At 36.3% G+C, this 21,023-nt stretch overlaps 1 protein-coding gene and 1 long non-coding RNA gene across 2 annotated transcripts in view; one reads left to right on the top strand and one right to left on the bottom strand.

Moving 5' to 3' along the window:
* LOC307194480 overlaps positions 1-21,023 on the top strand; it is a 196,246-nt gene that overhangs the window by 168,679 nt on the left and 6,544 nt on the right. Inside the window, exon 4 of the long non-coding RNA XR_013830564.1 lies at positions 8,837-9,023. This is a non-coding gene — a long non-coding RNA (uncharacterized lncRNA). The remainder of the gene's footprint in view (positions 1-8,836; positions 9,024-21,023) is intronic.
* The window catches only part of TRHDE (thyrotropin releasing hormone degrading enzyme), a 398,879-nt gene continuing 387,669 nt past the window's right edge, over positions 9,814-21,023 (bottom strand). The window contains exon 19 of the mRNA XM_079937605.1: positions 9,814-12,298. Within this exon, the coding sequence (XP_079793731.1) occupies positions 12,155-12,298 (144 nt within the window). The 3' untranslated portion in view covers positions 9,814-12,154. The remainder of the gene's footprint in view (positions 12,299-21,023) is intronic.

Consider the following 21,023-nt stretch of genomic DNA (forward strand, 5'->3'; position numbering starts at 1 on the left):
TATAATTTCACTTTTTAAATGTGGAAATATGCTTGGTTAGAAGTTCTGTCATCTGCTCTCAAGTCTCCTCACTCTTCTTCTTTATCCAAAACACACACACACACACACACACACACACACACTTCAAACAGCTCAACACTAGTCAATTCTTGCTCTTACTTTGTAATTTGAACAGAATTGAAATTAATATTTATTTTGGAACCTGTGTTTATTATATGAAACATTCCATTTATTTTACTCAATTTTTTTCACTCACACATCACTGGAAAATATTTAGGTGATCCAAGTACCAGAATAACTGTTATTTGTGTAATATATTCACGACATACTTAACTGTAGTCCTTTAGGCACCTGCTGCATTTTGCATATTCTCTGTCTTCTGAAGTCCACCCCCATCTTAAATATAGCAAGCCTACTTTCCAGTCCTACTTTCTAATCCCTTTTTGGTGCTAAATTTTGCTGTATGTCCACCTAGTAATGTTACATCGAAGCCATTCCTGTTAAGCTTTAGCTTTAGGACTTCTACATAGATCTTTGCTAATTAAGCAGTTCCCTCTTATAGTTTACCCAGCAGGCAGTTGTTGAAGTTCTGAGGTAGACCTGAATTTTCATAAGTGTCTCAGTGAAGTTCGTCATTGTGCAAATTATAATCCTAATAACTTAATAAAAACCTACTAACTTGGAAGATCTTACTCTACAACAAAATTTCTTTTCCCCATGAAAAATGGGTTCAATATGAAATCGTATGGAGATAACAGCCTACAGGGTAAATGATGGAGAATGAAAAAAATAGCAAAAGCAGGATAGAGGGGATTCAAGACTTTCTTTGGCCACATATGGCTCAAGAGTTCTCCAATCAAATTATTCACCCTCTACCAGCTTGCTAAAATGTTCCAGAGGTGACAATGTTTCTAGTTCCCTTTTTAGTGAAAAAAATGAATTGCTTGTATTCTGAAATCTGTAATTAGCTAGATAATTCAGGAAAGGAAAACAAATTTCAGCAACCCAAGGGAAGCCAGGAACTAAAGGATTGACGAATGAGCACAATGGCTCAAGAGCATACCTAAGCAGAATCAATCTACCCAGATGCCCTTTGGGTCTTATTTGACAATCTCAAGAACACGTCACTTTCTATTATGCACACTGATATAGAAAGAGCTCCAAACTTTCACTGTTCTCTTTTCCATGTCAAGTGAAAATAAGTGCCTGCTGCCGAAAAAGCCTCAGTGTTCAGCTGGCAGGTTGCAATGAGAAAGAGAAAGAGAAGGGAGAGTAAAAGAAACTGGAGAAGAACTAGAAAAAAGAATATTTCAGAGGATAACAGTTTATAATAATGGCTTATGATGTGTTTATCTCCCTGATGTAACGATTTTAACCCACGTATCAGGCCTGAGCTCCAATTTCAGGCATTTGCAAAATGGGCAGCAGAAAAAAAATTGTTCTATTCAGCAGAGCAAAGGTGCAGTCATTTGCTGGAATGTCCTGCCAATTTCAAAGCAAAATAAAAGTTGAAAAATTGTTGTTGCTGATAATGGTAGATATGGATATAGTCACAAGACTACAGAGACTCAATAAGACTATAGAGAAAATGACGTAAGACAAAGTGGGTGACAGGAGAATGTCAATGTCAGAATAGAGGGAAAATGAGGCATCTAGGTGGATGGCAGGGAAACAGCTTCCTGTGCTGTGTCAGTGATGTGTTATAGCCCTAAGGTCAGTTGTTCAAGCCTCCTATTAGCCTTTCACAATTAAGCTAACTGAAAACACATTTTGCATTTCTATATTCAAAGAATATTAATCAGCAGTAAGAAATTCTTAGATGTCTAAAAATACAGGTACTTTCAGTAACATTCTGTAACTATTGCTTACGCTATGTAATGTTCAATTTGGTATGTGCTGCCCAGAGGTTCTTGACCATGATGGCTGTGTATCAGAATCATTCTGGGAGCTTTAAAAATGGCTGATGCAGATACCTCATGCCAGAGAGTCTTCTTTAATTGAAGTGTGGCCCAGGCAAAAGTATGTTTGAAAAGCTATTTCAGTTGAGTCTAATGTAAAGTCAGGGCAGAGAACCACTGTGCCTACCCAATGTTTCTTAAAGTGTGGTCTAGGTGGATGGCCTCTAGTGTAGATGGAACCAACTACGGTCCTTGTTCAAAATGCAGACAACCGTATCCCAGCCAACACTTACTAAGACAGAATCGCTAGAGTTGGGGGCCAGGCAGAATTGTTTTCTTAATAAGCTCCCTCATGATTGTTTGAGGGAATTCTTGTTATTGTGCCTGTATAATTTAATGTCATTTGACAGCCTCTTCAAATGATGGTAGACATGCTCTACTGCCCCAATTTATATTTTGCAATAGCCATTTTCTGATTTATGTGATTGTTCTGCAGAGAACAATCATTTGACAAAGAAATAAATAGACTATATGGGTATAGATATAGATACCATATATACATGTATATATGATATCTATATATGAGATATGTACATACATATGCATCTATATATCTCCAGTATACGTGGACACTGGCCATAATCCTAATAGGAGTATTCTTGATTCTGGCTTGGAAGGCCGTCCATTTCTTATTCCCATGTTCATGGCGGAGGAGAATTTCCTACAGCTGAATAAAGTATCATGGGTAAGGCTCAAATGGGTGGCTATGCAGAGTCAAGTCTAATGTTCTCTGAACAATCCTTAGAAACAGAAAAACTCAGAGACATTGAAAAACTATACTTTGAGTACTACTTATGCACCCTGATTATATATATTTTATAGTCCTGTTGTTATTGAAAACTGTTCTTGAAATTCAGGGAACTTGACAGTCTATAGAACGTGGAAACCTATTAAAAAGCAATCTGAGGGCTTCCCTGGTGGCGCAGTGGTCGAGAGTCCGCCTGCCGATGCGGGGGACACGGGTTCGTGCCCCAGTCCGGGAAGATCCCACATGCCGCGGAGCGGCTGGGCCTGTGCACCGTGGCCGCTGAGCCTGCGCATCCGGTGCCTGTGCTCTGCAACGGGAGAGGCCACAGCAGTGAGAGGCCCGCATACCGCAAAAAAAAAAAAAAAAAAAATCTGAAAATGCATTTCAGGTGAAATCACTTTTCCCAAAGTGCAGATCATTTCATTTATTCTAAAGGCATATAATTAGAAAGGAGACTGAATTGGTATTTTTTTCCTCCTTACAGTATAGCACAAATACGTACTTCTTTATTCCAGCTTCAGCATGTGTATAGTTTTGAAAAAGTCCTCGTCAAAAAAGAAAGTGATTTTTTTCTTTTTTCATGGACCTCTACAATGTGTCTATTCAGAATTTTAAAAATTGGTTCTCAAGTAAAAACAGAAGCATAATTTTAAAAAGCAGAAGATATTATTTATCTTGGCCTTATCTGAACATGTCAGAAAATTAAGACAGTGATGAATTACACATTACTGTACAAAATTTTATTATCAGAGGCAAAATTCAAATTTGTTCTGCTTAAAATACAGAAGACAAATTTTCTCACTTAGAAAAATCCATTTTGTCAGTGCTTGATTATAGTGGAATAAAAACTTCATGTTGAACACATACTAATTGAATTTTTACTGAATAATTTTAAAGGCATACCATAGAAAACATTAACCTGCTAAACTAACACAAAGTTATTTGGCTAATGCTTTAGTAATCATATTTACTAAAAGAACAGTTACTTTTTTATTCCTAAATCATAAGATATTAGAAATGAAAAAAAGTGCTTCCATTTGGCATATTTTAAATAAGTCTGTTCATTTGGAGAATGGCTCTAGGAAAATAAACTTTGTTGCTGAATAAATTCAAGTTCATTAGAAATAGTCCACATAATATTTTTAAAAGATTATCTGATGAATTCAGTGGTGTCCGGAAAGCCAATTATGAAAGCCCAAAGGCAGAATTTCTCTTCTTGCTTCAAGTAAGTGGACAGTGCACAAGCTTCATAGTTCTACTGTGTTTTAGTTTTATAGTTTTGGTCTGTTTTAAAAAACTATCAAAATGTAAAGGGACTAAAATACAGCAAAGATAAATGGCAAGTATATTCATATATGGCAATGCACAGGTAGCATTTAAAAAATAATGTGAGGTTACTATTATACAATATTTTAAAGGGTAGAAATACAGCATTCACTTGAAACATTTTTTGTACTTAAGTGACAGATAATAAACCTTTTAAAAATGAAACTTAGTAGCAAAAAATTAATAATGAATGTTTTCACCCAATAGGTCATAAGTTATGTGAAAGTGGGAACAGAATAGTGAACAAGAGCAAAAGTAATATTGTGAACCTTGTCGGGGTTAAAAGGACAGTGACTGAATGATTAACTTAGAAAGTAAACAAAGCTACAGTAATCAAGACAGTATGGTACTGGCACAAAAACAGAAATATAGATCAATGGTACAGGACAGAAAGCCCAGAGGTAAACCCACGCACATATAGTCACCTAATTTACGACAAAGGAGGCAAGAACATACAATGCAGAAAAGACAGCCTCTTCAATAAGTGGTGCTGGGAAAACTGGACAGCTACATGTAAAAGAATGGAATTAGAACACTAGCTAACACCATACACAAAAGTAAACTCAAAATGGTTTAAAGACCTAAATGTAAGAATGAACACTATAAAACTCTTAGAGGAAAACATAGGAAAAACACTCTTTGACATAAACCACAGCAAGATCTTTTTTGATCTGCCTCCTAGAGTAATGAAAATAAAAATAAACAAATGGCACCTAATTAAACCTAAAAGCTTTTGCACAGCAAAGGAAACCATAAACAAGATGAAAAGACAACCCTCAGAATGGGAGAAAATATTTGCAAATGAAACAATGGACAAAAGATTAATCTCCAAAATATACAAACAGCTCATGGAGCTCAATATCAAAAAAACAAACAACCCAATTAACAAATGGGCAGAAGACCTAAAGTCATTTCACCAAAGAAGACATACAGATGCCAAGAGGCACACAAAAAGCTGCTAAACATCACTAATTACTAGAGAAATGCAAATCAAAACTACAATGAAGTATCACCTCACACTGGTCAGAATGGCCATTATCAAAAAATCTAGAAACAGTAAATGCTGGAAAGGGTGTGGTGAAAAGGGAACCCTCCTGCACTGTTGGTGGGAATATAAATTTATACAACCATTATGGAGAACAGTATGGAGGTTCCTTAAAAAACTAAAAATAGAAGTACCATATGACCCAGCAATCCCACTACTGGGCATATACCCTGAGAAAACCATAGTTCAAAAAGAGTCATGTACCACAATGTCCATTGCAGCACTATTTACAATAGCCAGGATATGGAAGCAACCTAATGCCCATCAACAGATGAATGGCTAAAGAAGATGTGGCATATCTATACAATGGAATATTACTCAGCCATAAAAAGAAACGAAATTGAGTTATTTGTAGTGAGGTGGATGGACCTAGGGTCTATCATACAGAGTGAAGTAAGTCAGAAAGAGAAAAACAAATACTGTATGCTAACGCATATACGTGGAATCTAAAAAAAAAAAAAAGGTACGATATACCTAGTGGCAGGGCAGGAATAAAGACGTAGACATAGAGAATGGACTTGGGGACATGGGGGGAGGGGGAAGCTGGGGCAAAGTGAGAGTAGCATCGACATATACACTACCAAATGTAAAATAGATAGCTAATGGGAAGCAGCCACATAGCACAGGGAGATCAGCTTGGTGTTTTGCAATGACCTAGAGGGGTGGGATAGGGAGGGTGGGAAGGAAGCTCAAGAGGGAGGAGATATGGTCATATATGTATGCATACGGTTGATTCACATTGTTGTACGACAGAAACTAACACAGCATTGTGAAGCAATTATACTCCAAATAAGATATATTAAGAAAAAAGAAAGTAAATACACTGCACATTCAAGGCAGATGTTCTTAACTCTACTGTAATATTTGCTATAAAACATTTCACTCTTTCAATTACTTACATGACATAATAAAAATGTATGCGATTAGAACCAAGTTGACCTGTGCAGAGGTAGGTCAAAGTAGTTACTGTAACTACACAGAGGAGGCCAATGGAAAATGTAACTTCAAGTAAATTAAGGAGCTGCGGTCCATCCATATGGTTCTAAGCAGAAAGAGAGAAATATTTCTCTGACCTCATCGCTAAGCAAAAGGAAAGTTCTGGCTAAACTAATAGGTCTCCTCCATATGCAGGGTAGAGATTTTTTATCTTTTGGTCCACTGGTGAAGAGCTTTGCAGTCCATCTTCTCTTTTCCCTTATTTTTCATGGCTTGTTGGCTGGACTATCTCTTAATTACTTGTAACAGCTTAAAACCCACTACACAACACATTAATGTAAAACACTTTGATGAAAATTTTTATAGGCCATATGAAGTAACCTTGTTAAGAAATGAGTAGTAAACCAAAATGTACTAATTAACATTTTTCTCAAATTAGCCAATGACAATGAAAAAGTAAGCTAAGTATCTATTCAGATATTCTATAGAGACTGGTCTGTATGGATAATCCTTATGTTTTCAGGCATGTAGGAGGCAGATTAAGGACTAATTTAAGCCGTATAAGGCTTGCGTTTGCAGGTTTTTGAATTCTCGCCAAAACCTACCACCAGTTACACAAGCTCATTACAACTCTTAGCTTCTGTCTCCTCACTGGTGATTTGGAACTGGTGGTATTTCACAGGGTTATTAAATGAGATGATACCTACACAATGCCCAGCATTTAGGAGGCACTCAAGTTTTTGTACTTTCCCGATATTATAACTCATTTAACTAACACAGCACAAAAAATTAATTCTGATTAAAATGAAGAATGGGTCTTTCTTTTTTCTTAATGGATTGGTACATGAACTGGGAATGTGCAAAAGATAAACATCTTTAATGTACTATCCTTAAAGTACTAAATATTCAACATAAAATCCTGTAAAGTGTTATGTTTTCAAAATCTGGGTAAAATTATACTGCCTACCAGTAGGGCTATTTGTGAAAAATCTATTTTAAAAATAAAATTCATAACAGTATACATAAAATTAGAACATATATTTTCACCAACTGTTTATTTTTAATATTTAAGACAATTTTTTCTAGACTTTGAAGTAAAATTTCATAGAATAAAATCGAAATAAAAGCTACTAAAGTACACTTTTTTTTTCCTGAACATAAACAATGCATATTAAACAAAATACTAAAAAAAAAAAAAAAAAAAAAATACTGGGTTAGCCAAAAAGTTCGTTCAGGTTTTTCAAGCGTATGGAAAAACCCGAACGAACTTTTTGGCCAGCCCAATATTTTAATTTAAAAAAGACCTTATTAAGTCAAAGCAATCAAACTGAAAGTTACTCTTATGTAATTAAATTTTGGAATTCCAGGATATTTTGCAATAACATTTTCATACTCAAAAGTTCACATATACTATTTTGAACAAATACATTATTGCCTAGTACTCTATAAGAATTGTTGAACCTGTTTTTAAAAACATATGATTAACTTAAAATTAACACATTGTGAATATACAAACAGTATGCTAAAACCATTTTAGAAAACTTCAGCTACTTTTACATAAGGAGGTTAAACATTTTTCCACAACTTACCGATATTATTAAAATGCTCAACTTTTCTTAAAGATAAATTCTATTCTAATTTATATTCCAACTATAAAAGTTTAAACTATGTGGTTTTATTATACTTTCTAAATGTTACACAATTAAGTGCTGTGAAACAAACAGTGAGAATTATCCTGAAGTGCGACAATTGTTTTGAGAATGAGTATACAAAAATAATGCCTAATATTATCTATACCTAAAAATTATTTAGTTCCTTTTTCGTAGTATGTAATTATCTTTCATGTTGCCTTATTGGTTCATTATTTCTCTATGTTTGTTTCATTTATTGTGATGTAAATTCCTTTAAGCCTTGTTCATCCCTTCCTTTCCTCTCAAAAAGTGCTTTGTGAAATAAAAGGTGCTCAATAAATATGTTTAATTAAATTCTGTCAGTACATAATTAGCAGTGCCAAATGATAATAATTCAGCTATGGTCTCTGATAAAGGAAAAAAAAACAGGTGTAGGAATCCTAATTTACCATTATATGAGCTTTCTCTTTCATAAAGTATATGTGATTACTTCATGGGTATATTGAGGAGAATAATTAAACTATTTTAGGTTTCTGACTTATTAGAAAATATTCCTTAAAATTTAATAGCCAATAGATTTGAATTAAATATATTATTGTAAACTTCTTTAGGAATCCCTTTACTGCATCTGATATAGTACTACAGTTGCACGAAAATGGTTTTTGCATAACTTAGTCTGCACAGATTTATAAACAACATTTTACTGAATATTACCTTCACTGATTTAAATGGACATCATTTTATCTGTGGTCTGACCATCTGTTACTACAAAGTGTATCAGAGAAATCTGTGTGGAAAATAAAACAAATTGTCAGTATTTTAAGGTCATATTTAAATAATGTTCACTAAAATATTTTAAAAAAGAAAACTATTATCAATGGGCTGTATTTTTTGTCCCAATATTTGGGTATTTACGCTGACCAAAGTGAATGCTAATTAACATTTCTTCCGGTTGTTGACATTATGCAAACTAGAAACACAGACTTTTAAAAATAATTGTAACTATTGTAGATATATTTAATCAGTATTTTGATATTGCTTCTGGTATTTGGAAAATCTCCAATTAATGCAACTGATAGAGGTATTTCAAACATGTCTATTTTAGTTGTAGGAAGGTTTTCTTGAAGATCTCAAGTTATTGTAATTGTTCCCAAAACAACAATCATGTTATTTTTTTTTTTTTTTTTTTTAGCTGTACGCGTGCCTCTCACTGTTGTGACCTCGGTTCCTGTTGCGGAGCACAGGTTCCAGACGCACAGGCTCAGCGGCCATGGCTCACGGGCCCAGCCGCTCTGCAGCATGTGGGATCTTCCCAGACCGGGGCACGAACCTGTGTCTCCTAGCATCAGCAGGCGGACTCTAAACCACTGTGCCACCAGGTAAGCCCAATCATGTAATTTCCGGGGCACGAACCCGTGTCTCCTAGCATCAGCAGGCGGACTCTCAACCACTGTGCCACCAGGTAAGCCCGATCATGTAATTTTAAAAAGTTCATGTTGCTATTCTGAGTCTCAGTTTTCTCATCAGACTGTTAGGGCTAATATAATTTATTATGTTTTTGACAGGAATCAAACGGAACAGCATATGTAAAAGTTCTTTGAAAATTAAATGTGGTTTATAAATATATGGTTTAATCTTAGGAACCTTGTAAGATTTTACTGGTATAATATTTGTAAGTTGCACTATCAAAAAAATCTCAGTCCTATGATATAATTATCCTAGAAATAATGTAAACGAAAGTGAGTTTAACTCCCAGGTAAAATCCATGTTATTGAAACTGAAGAATAAACCTAGCATTGTAGATATTAAACTTAGAGGTTGTGCTTGCATATGTAAAAACACTTTAAAGATTATAGGAATATTTTAAGGGAAAATGTGTAAAAATGGGGAAAACTTTTTATTTACAGGTTACCTAGAGATATTTAGTGCTTCAGAATATTTACTAAATATTCAGTAAATATTTAGTCCTTCCTAATTGAAACCAAGTTTTGCTGTTGTACATATAATGGCACAGTAATTTTTTAAGCCTAGATTTTGGACACTTTCAACTATTTGTTATTTCATGCATGTATATGATTTGTAAAACAGACAAAGAAGAGAAAAAAGATAAAAACTCTATGTAGAAAATAGAATTTTATAACTTAACTACATTTTACAGAATATTCCAGGAGATGTCATTGGTCATTTTATTATTTTGAAAATATTACTTATTTAAACAACTAAAAAATGTTAATGCCTGATATAATCTTCAACATTGGAAAGGATAAATTATTGAAAAATATGTAGAACAAAACTTCCATCTCAATGCTATTGATACCACTATACTGTTGAACAAGTATTATATGAGGTATTGAACATTGCACATAATTATACACTTAGGATTTGACATCATAGCTAAACCAGTTGTTCAAGGCCACTAAAATACTGAAAGAAGATTAAGATTATTAACAGTGCAGAGGAAAAAAGAACTATAAAATCCCTTCTAACTCATAGCTGGAAATGGTGATTTCATTCAAAAGAATGTCACAACTATTAAGAGTTTTCAGTAATTCATGACATAAAACAAGACATCCACCTCTAATTTTTTATCTTTTCTATTACATGAATCCAGTGGTGATACAGTACGTGTTTTGAACCTGCATGACAGTGTGATCTTTATTATTGTTATGTTTCAGAACTTACCCCTTAAGGGTTTCACACATGTTTGAAATTATATTAAATTTCATCACTTCAGATAGGTGGCATGACCTTTAGATTTTATACTAAGCATTACTCTGTGTTAACAACACATAGAGTATCTAAAATTAATATATTAATTGAAAGGCTGAAAAATTTAGGTATGAGTAATAGGTATTAATTGCTAAAAAGATAAAATTCAACCTTAGGTGATACTTGTTCTATGGATTATTAAATTGTTCCTCTTTACTACAAACCTATAATAAATCTATGGCTCCAGTTTCTAAAATACCTACTTTTTTCCCCCAATGTTCAGTGACTATTAGAGTTAGAACGTTTCCTTCAATGATTTGCAAGAAGATGTAGAGGAGCGGAAAACCTCAGGAAAACATAAAGTGGTCCACAAACATTTGGCTTATGTACAGTTAGTTATATCTGCATTTCATAATGGTAAACTTAAAATATGTTCATTTTTGAGCATCTAAGCAACGTTTGGAGAGCTGGCCTACTGTGTGAGAATACCATTTAAAACACTTGTGTTCCATAATACAGCCAGGGAAAGACTATTCAAAATTCCCAGGTAGAACAGAGCTGTCAATACTAAAGGAAAAGCTTTGCTCAAGAAAAGAAACTTTTCATCTTGACAAATGGCACACCTAGCATCAAAAGTCATAAGAATCCATTTGAGGTATGGTCGCTTAATGGAAGATTAGATTCACACAGACACAAAGATCAACACACAGGAAGAGTTTTTAACTCTCTGCACCACCCAACATGAGATGGAGAAACAAGATGGAAAAGAAACACTTTCTCAGCACTGATAATCATTAAGTATACATAACTGTTTTATCCAATAGGAAGCTGGACCAAAATGATGACAGAATCTATATTTACGATGTGAGGTTGCCACTTAGGAAAATTAGCAGAGCGTTTGTACATAAATTTTGTTTAAATTCATTTTTATGTATAGAATAGACCATTCAGGAAGTAGATGAAAAAATCTATAACAGTTGAGAAATTTAGGAAATTGTCAGGAAGGATAGTGTTGAGATAAATTCTTTGAAGCCTTTCCAAAGTTTGCGTAAGTTTATAAAAAGAGATAAATTTTCTTTGAGCTGAACAGAGTCTGCACAAATGCAGTGTACAACATACTATATACATATGGGGCCTCCCTATGTACATATACATATGCATACACTACCTATATGCGTTTTTTAACGTATACACAGCTTTAACTCAAAGAAAATGAGTTAGCAGTACAATAATCATTGAAAGACAATCCAAGTGCTGAAATAAGTGACACCAGTCACTTAAAGGGCTATTTCACTTCTCACATTGCCCAGGACTAAGAATATAATTCCCTGTTTTAGTTTTTCTTTCATTGCATCACTGACTGTCACAGATAATCTTTGTGCTTTTGCATAATGTTAATCCCGATGTAACATATATTCACATACAACATTGGACATTTTAAATAAGCATGCTAGAACACAGGCAGGGCCATACAACCATGCACAAAATATTCTGAATATGTTTTTTCCATACTGACTGCAACGTCAACATGCACCACTATCATATTTGGTCCTGTACAGTGAGGAATGTATAGCTGAAGCAGTCATGGCTAGTTGCACTTGCAAGAGTTTCTTTAGAGAAGAACACCCAGTAGAGAAACAAAACAGAATGAATGAAACAAAAAAAATCCCCCAAAACCAAAAATTAAAAAAAAAAATTTCCTCCCACACGTTAACACTGAAAATCTGGCCATTTTCCTCATTCCACACAACGCAGGTCTTCTCACAAAATTCTGAGTCAAATTGTTTTTAAGAGACACACATTAGTGTCTCAGAGCTTTTCCTAACCATTGGAAAAGCTCATCTTGATAAAGCATTTTCCAGCGTACATTGGCTTCGACAGTTTCCACGGCTCTTGAGAAAGAGGCAGCAGCTACTCCATCATAGCTCTTCATGAAGTTCCTTAGCTGGAAATAGAAATATTAAAATAGTAAATAGACAGCATAAGGAATATGGTCAATAATACTCTAATAAGTTCCTATGGGGGCAGACGGTTACTAGACTTATCATAGTGATCATTTCATAATGTATGCAAATGTCAAACCATTATATAGTATACCTGAAACTAACATAATATTGTATTTCTACTACGTTTCAATAAAAAATATAATTAAAAAATAGTAAATACACATGTCTTCAAAACAACTCATGTCCAACACATATAAACAAGAATCTATTTGAAGAAAAGTGTCACAGTCACTACAGAAGGTATATTTAATATGTGGAGTGAGCTTAGTAATGAAATGGAATAAAACAGATTGTGTCCTCTAGGTGTAATGTAATTTCTTTTGGAATTGAAAGGAAAAAAAGAATGGACATTACAGTTTAAGTAGCTTCAAATTCAGCTTCTTGTTTCATAAATAAATATTAAAATAGACATTTAATTTGTCTTTTCATAATAGGTTGATGGGATTGTGGTAAAGACTAGTTCTAATTACAAAGCTATCTAATGTAATAAATAGCCTTAAAATGAATATGAGGATTAAAGTTAACTTTTTGTGCTTAGAGAGAAAATTATTCATATTCTCTAAATAAATAGTATGAGTGCCTGACACTATCTTTGATAGCAAAGAAATATCAAAATTATTGGGCAGTGGAAAAAAAAGTAATGACGCTATGAAAACTGGATGATAAATGACACTGCAATCACCTGAGCAACTAGATTTAGAAAGAATGAAGGAGGAATGTCGATTCATTTAGCTAGAGAATTTGAGCTTTAATTAAAAAGTTAAAATTTTTAAATGTTTTGTCATGATTTTATGGATAGAAGATTTTCTCTAGAGAGTCCACATACACTAGGAATGCTCAAGGATTTTATTTCAAGATTAAATACTAGCAGATTTTCTCTCTCTTTGATATGTTTTAAGAAACTGTCAACCAACCAACAATTGCAATGCTAATAGACAAATGTGAAAAATCAACTTGCAACACAGAAGTGTTATACTGTGTAATTAGTGTGGGGTGTGATTCATCACATGGTGGGCACCACATGGAGAATATGCCAGGAGAGAAATGTCATCAAGCTTGACTCAGGGATAGGGAGATACGGGGGCAGGGGAGTCATTAAAATGGAGTTAATTATACCTTCCTGAATTCATCTAGAAATTGGTTCATGGGTAGCTTGGTTTGTTTATGACAGTATTACTTTGATTACATGATACTGATGTTTTTTTTCAAAGTTTATCCTCTACTTTCCTACAAAACCTGGTGCCCTGCAGCATTAGCAGTGGATAACTATATCTCAGAGCTATGTTCTTTATAAGACTTCAAATTCACTATGCTTTAATAACATACAAAATATTCAACGTATTATGTAACAAATATTTATCAGTGCTATCCTTAAAACTGATCTGACACCTGACCAGATTTACACATACAAAAGAAAGAGGATGAAGGGAAAGACTAGAATTTATTGAAACCTTCAATATTCTAGGCACTGTGCCACACACGTATACCTGTGACATGTACACACAGATAAAAAGGAAGTCTAATGAAAGCATTTGAATCATATTTTTAAACTTAACTAACTCATCCAGTGATTCATTTGTATTTATATATTTATGTTCAGATTCATTCAATCTATATTCCTAAAGCAACAAATAGTACATTTTGATCTATATTTTGAATTTTGCATTTTAATTTATTACAAAAATATGTACATTACAGTGTACATTTGTAATTACATCTGTGTATTACAGTGGTGTTATTTACATAATATAGGTCAATCAGGAAAACAAATTACATTTACTTCTTTTATTTTTTTATTATTATTTATTTTATTTTATTTTTAACATCTTTATTGGAGTATAATTGCTTTACAATGGTATGTTAGTTTCAGCTTCACAACAAAATGAGTCAGTTATATATATACATATGTTCCCATATCTCTTCCCGCTTGCATCTCCCTCCCTCCCACCCTCCCTATCCCACCCCTCCAGGCGGTCACAAAGCACCAAGCTGATCTCCCTGTGCTATGCGGCTGCTTCCCACTAGCTATCTACCTTACGTTTGGTAGTGTATATATGTCCATGCCTCTCTCTCGCTTTGTCACCGTTTACCCTTCCCCCTCCCCATAGCCTCAAGTCCATTCTCTAGTAAGTCTGTGTCTTTATTCCTGTTTCACCCCTAGGTTTTTCATGACATTTTTTTCTTAAATTCCATATATATGTGTTACCATACGGTATTTGTCTCTCTTTCTGACTTACTTCACTCTGTATGACAGACTCTAGGTCTATCCACCTCATTACAAATAGCTCAATTTTGTTTCTTTTTATGGCTGAGTAATATTCCATTGTATATATGTGCCACATCTTCTTTATCCATTCATCCGATGATGGGCACTTAGGTTGTTTCCATCTCTGGGCTATCGTAAATAGAGCTGCAATGAACATTTTGGTCCATGACTCTTTTTGAATTATGGTTTTCTCAGGGTATATGCCCAGTAGTGGGATTGCTGGGTCATATGGTAGTTCTATTTGTAGCTTTTTAAGGAACCTCCATACTGTTCTCCACAGTGGCTGTATCAATTTACATTCCCACCAACAGTGTAAGAGGGTTCCCTTTTCTCCACACCCTCTCCAGCATTTATTGTTTGTAGATTTTTTGATGATGGCCATTCTGACTGGTGTGAGAGGATATCTCATTGTAGTTTTGATTTGCATTTCTCTAATGATTAGTGATGTTGAGCATTCTTTCATGTGTTTGTTGGCACTCTGTATATCTTCTTTGGAGAAATGTCTATTTAGGTCTTCTGCCCATTTTTGGATTGGGTTGTTTGTTTTTTTGTTATTAAGCTGCATGAGCTGCTTATAAATTTTGGAGATTAATCCTTTGTCAGTTGCTTCATTTGCAAGTATTTTCTCCCATTCTGAGGGTTGTCTTTTGGTCTTCTTTATGGTTTCCTTTGCTGCACAAAAGCTTTTAAGTTTCATTAGGTCCCATTTGTTTACTTTTGTTTTTATTTCCATTTCTCTAGCAGATGGGTCAAAAAGGACCTTGCTGTGATTTATGTCATAGAGTGTCCTGCCTATGTTTTCCTCTAAGAGTTTGATAGTTTCTGGCCTTACATTTAGGTCTTTAATCCATTTTGAGCTTATTTTTGTGTATGGTGTTAGGGAGTGATCTGATCTCATACTTTTACATGTAGCTGTCCAGTTTTCCCAGCACCACTTATTGAAGAGGCTGTCCTTTCTCCACTGTACATTCCTGCCTCCTTTGTCAAAGATAAGGTGACCATATGTGCGTGGGTTTATCTCTGGGCTTTCTATCCTGTTCCATTGATCTATATTTCTGTTTTTGTGCCAGTACCATACTGTCTTGATTACTGTAGCTTTGTAGTATAGTTTGAAGTCAGGAAGCCTGATTCCTCCAGCTCCGTTTTTCGTTTTCAAGATTGCTTTGGCTATTCGGGGTCTTTTTTGTTTCTATACAAACTGTGAAATTTTTTGTTCTAGTTCTGTGAAAAATGCCAGTGGTAGTTTGATAGGGATTGCATTGAATCTGTAGATTGCTTTGGGTAGTAGAGTCATTTCCACAATGTTGATTCTTCCAATCCAAGAACATGGTATATCTCTCCATCTATTTGTATCATCTTTAATTTCTTTCATCAGTGTCTTATAATTTTCTGCATACAAGTCTTTTGTCTCCTTAGGTAGGTTTATTCCTAGATATTTTATTCTTTTTGTTGCAATGGTAAATGGGAGTGTTTTCTTGATTTCACTTTCAGATTTTTCATCCTTAGTGTATAGGAATGCCAGAGATTTCTGTGCATTAATTTTGTATCCTGCTACTTTACCAAATTCATTGATTAGCTCTAGTAGTTTTCTGGTAGCATCTTTAGGATTCTCTATGTATAGTATCATGTCATCTGCAAACAGTGACAGCTTTACTTCTTCTTTTCCAATTTGGATTCCTTTTATTTCTTTTTCTTCTCTGATTGCTGTGGCTAAAACTTCCAAAACTATGTTGAATAAGAGTGGTGAGAGTGGGCAACCTTGTCTTGTTCCTGATCTTAGTGGAAATGCTTTCAGTTTTTCACCATTGAGGACGATGTTGGCTGTGGGTCTGTCATATATGGCCTTTATTATGTTGAGGAAAGTTCCCTCTATGCCTACTTTCTGCAGGGTTTTTATCATAAATGGGTGTTGAATTTTGTCAAAAGCTTTCTCTGCATCTATTGAGATGATCATATGGTTTTCTCCTGCAATTTGTTAATATGGTGTATCACGTTGATTGATTTGCATATATTGAAGAATCCTTGCATTCCTGGAATAAACCCCCACTTGATCATGGTGTATGATCCGTTTAATGTGCTGTTGGATTCTGTTTGCTAGTATTTTGTTGAAGATTTTTGCATCTATGTTCATCAGTGATATTGGCCTGTAGTTTTCTTTCTTTGTGACATCCTTGTCTGGTTTTGGTATCAGGGTGATGGTGGCCTTGTAGAATGAGTTGGGGAGTGTTCCTCCCTCTGCTATATTTTGGAAGAGTTTGAGAAGGATAGGTGTTAGCTCTTCTCTAAATGTTTGATAGAATTCGCCTGTAAAGCCATCTGGTCCTGGGCTTTTGTTTGTTGGAAGATTTTTAATCACAGTTTCAGTTTCAGTGCTTGTGATTGGTCTGTTCATATTTTCTACTTCTTCCTGGATCAGTCTCGGCAGGTTGTGTATTTTTAAGAATTTGTCCATTTCTTCCAGGTTGTCCATTTTATTGGCATAGAGTTGTCTGTAGTAATCTCTCATGATCTTTTGTATTTCTGCAGTGTCAGTTGTTACTTCTCCTTCTTCATTTCTAATTCTATTGATTTGAGTCTTGTCCCTTTTTTTCTTGATGAGTCTGGCTAATGGTTTATCAATTTTGTTTATCCTTTCAAAGAACCAGCTTTTAGTTTTATTGATCTTTGCTATCATTTCCTTCATTTCTTTTTCATTTATTTCTGATCTGATTTTTATGATTTCTTTCCTTCTGCTAACTTTGGGGTATTTTTGTTCTTCTTTCTCTAATTGCTTTAGGTGCAAGGTTAGGTTGTTTATTCGAGATGTTTCCTGTTTCTTAAGGTAGGATTGTATTGCTATAAACTTCCCTGTTAGAACTGCTTTTGCTGCATCCCATAGATTTTGAGTCGTCGTGTCTCCATTGTCATTTGTTTCTAGGTATTTTTTGATTTCCTCTTTGATTTCTTCAGTGATCACTTCGTTATTAAGTAGTGTATTGTTTAGCCTCCATGTGTTTGTATTTTTTACAGATCTTTTCCTGGAATTGATATCTAGTCTCATAGTGTTGTGGTCGGAAAAGATACTTGATACAATTTCAATTTTCTTAAATTTACCAAGACTTGATTTGTGACCCAAGATATGATGTATCCTGGAGAATGTTCCATGAGCACTTGAGAAAAATGTGTAGTCTGTTTTTTTTGGATGGAATGTCCTATAAATATCAATTAAGTCCATCTTGTTTAATGTATCATTTAAAGCTTGTGTTTTCTTATTTATTTTCATTTTGGATGATCTGTCCATTGGTGAAAGTGGGGTGTTAAAGTCCCCTACTATGAATGTGTTACTGTTGATTTCCCCTTGTATGGCTGTCAGTACTTGCCTTATGTATTGAGGTGCTCCTATGTTGGGTGCATAAATATTTACAATTGTTATATCTTCTTCTTGGATCGATCCCTTGATCATTATATAGTGTCCTTCTTTTTCTCCTCTAATAGTCTCTGTTTTAAAGTCTATTTTGTCTGATATGAGAATTGCTACTCCAGCTTTCTTTTGGTTTCCATTTGCATGAAATACCTTTTTCTATCCCCTTACTTTCAGTCTATATGTGTCTCTAGGTCTGAAGTGGGTCTCTTGTAGACAGCAAATATATGCATCTTGTTTTTGTATCCATTCAGCCAATCTGTGTCTTTTGGTGGGAGCATTTAGTCCATTTACATTTAAGGTAATTATCGATATGTGTGTTCCCATTTCCATTTTCTTAATTGTTTTGGGTTCGTTATTGTAGGTCTTTTCCTTCTCTTGTGTTTCTTGCCTAGAGAAGTTCCTTTAGCAGTTGTTGTAGAGCTGGTTTGGTGGTGCTGAACTCCCTCAGCTTTTGCTTGTCTGTAAAGGTTTTAATGTCTCCATCAAATCTGAATGAGATCCTTGCTGGGTAGAGTAATCTTGGTTGCAGGTTTTTCTCCTTCAACACTTTCAATATGTCCTGCCACTCCCTTCTGGCTTGCAGAGTTTCTGCTGAAAGATCAGCTGTTAATCTTATGGGGATTCCCTTGTGTGTTATTTGTTGTTTTTCGCTTGCTGCTTTTAATATGTTTTCTTTGTATTTAATTTTTGACAGTTTGATTAATATGTGTCTTGGCGTATTTCTCCTTGGATTTATCCTGTATGGGACTCTCTGTGCTTCCTGGACTTGATTAACTATTTCCTTTCCCATATTAGGGAAGTTTTCATCTATAATCTCTTCAAATATTTTCTCAGTCCCTTTCTTTTTCTCTTCTTCTTCTGGAACCCCTATAATTCGAATGTTGGTGTGTTTACTGTTGTCCCAGAGGTCTCTGAGACTGTCCTCAGTTCTTTTCATTCTTCTTTCTTTATTCTGCTCTGCAGTAGTTATTTCCACTATTTTATTTTCCAGGTCACTTATCCATTCTTCTGCCTCAGTTATTCTGCTATTGATCCCATCTAGAGTATTTTTCATTTCATTTATTGTGTTGTTCATCATTGTTTGTTTCATCTTTAGTTCTTCTAGGTCCTTGTTAACTGATTCTTGCATTTTGTCTATTCTAGTTCCAAGATTTTGGATCATCTTTACTATCATTATTCTGAATTCTTTTTCAGGTAGACTGCCTATTTCCTCTTCATTTGTTAGGTCTGGTGGGTTTTTATCTTGCTCCTTCATCTGCTGTGTGTTTTTCTGTCTTTTCATTTTGCTTATCTTACTGTGTTTGGGGGTCTCCTTTTTTGCAGGCTGAAGGTTCGTAGTTCCTGTTGTTTTTTGTGTCTGTCCCCAGTGTCTAAGGTTGCTTCAGTGGGTTGTGTAGGCTTCCTGGTGGACGGTACTAGTGCCTGTGTTCTGGTGGATGAGGCTGGATCTTGTCTTTCTGGTGGGTAGGTCCACGTCTGGTTGTGTGTTTTGGGGTGTCTGTAGACTTATTATGATTTTGGGCAGCCTCTCTGCTAATGGGTGGGGTTGTGTTCCTGTCTTGCTAGTTGTTTGGCATAGGATGTCCAGCACTGTAGCTTGCTGGTCGTTGAGTGAAGCTGGGTGCTGGTGTTGAGATGGAGATCTCTGGGAGATTTTTGCCGTTTGATATTATGTGCAGCTGGGAGGCCTCCTGTGGACCAGTGTCCTGAAGTTGGCTCTCCCACCTCAGAGGCACAACAGTAATTCCTGGCTGCAGCACCAAGAGCCTTTCATCCACAGTGTTCCTTAATTTGGGATGATTCTTGTCTATTCACGTATTCCACAGATGCAGGGTACATCAAGTTGATTGTGGAGCTTTAATCCGCTGCTTCTGAGGCTGCTGGGAGAGATTTCCCTTTCTCTTCTTTGTTTTCACAGCTCCCAGGGGCTCAGCTTTGGATTTGGCCCCGCCTGTGCGTGTAGGTTGCAGGAGAGCGTCTGTTCTTTGCTCAGACAGGACGGGGTTAAAGGAGCCGCTGATTCGGAGGCTCTGGCTCACTCAGGCTGGGGATAGGGAGGGTCACAGAGTGCGGGGCGGGCCTGCGGCGGCAGAGGCTGGCGTGACGTTGCTAGCCTGAGGCGCGCCGTGCGTTCTCCCGGGGGAGTTGTCCCTGGATCCCGGGACCCTGGCAGTGGCGGGCTGCACAGGCTCCCTGGAAGGGGGTGTGGATAGTGACCTGTGTTCGCACACAGGCTTCTTGGTGGCGGCAGCAGCGGCCTTAGCGTCTCATGTCTGTCTCTGGGCTCCGCACTTTTAGCCGTGGCTCGCGCCCGTCTCTGGAGCTCTCTTAAGCAGGGTTCTTAATGCCCTCTCCTCGTGCACCAGGAAACAAAGAGGGAAGGAAAAGTGTCTTGCCTCTTCGGCAGGTCCAGACTTTTCCCCGGACTCCCTCCCGGCTAGCCGCAGTGCACTAACGCCCTGCAGGCTGTGTTCATGCCGCCAACCTCAGTCCTCTCCCGGCTCTCTCCGCTTTGCCCTCCGCACCCGTTGCTGTGCTCTCCTCCACGGCTCTGAAGCTCCCCCACTCTGCCACCCGCAGTCTCCGCCCGCGAAGGGGCTTCCTAGTGTGTGGACATTTTTCCTCCTTCACAGCTCCCTCCCACTGGTGCAGGTCCTGTCCCTATCCTTTTGTCTCTGCTTATTTTTTTCTTTTGCCCTAACCAGGTACGTGGGGGGTTCCTTGCCTTTTGGGAGGTCTGAGGTCTTCTGCCAGCGTTCAGTAGGTGTTCTGTAGGAGTTGTTCCACGCGTAGATGTATTTCTGGTGTATCTGTGGGGAGGAAGGTGATCTCCGAGTCTTACTCTTCCGCCACCTTCCCAGAAGTCTGCCACATCTACTTCTTTTAAACTATGTTCCACATTGTTACATTTTCCTAGGCAGTCACTGAATGAATATGCCGGATAGTGATAAATGACTCTTTGGCAACTTTGACTCTGTGGAGTGTGCTCTTGGCC

The sequence above is a fragment of the Stenella coeruleoalba genome (genome assembly GCF_951394435.1).
Source record: "Stenella coeruleoalba genome assembly, chromosome: 11".
Taxonomy (NCBI): domain Eukaryota; kingdom Metazoa; phylum Chordata; class Mammalia; order Artiodactyla; family Delphinidae; genus Stenella; species Stenella coeruleoalba.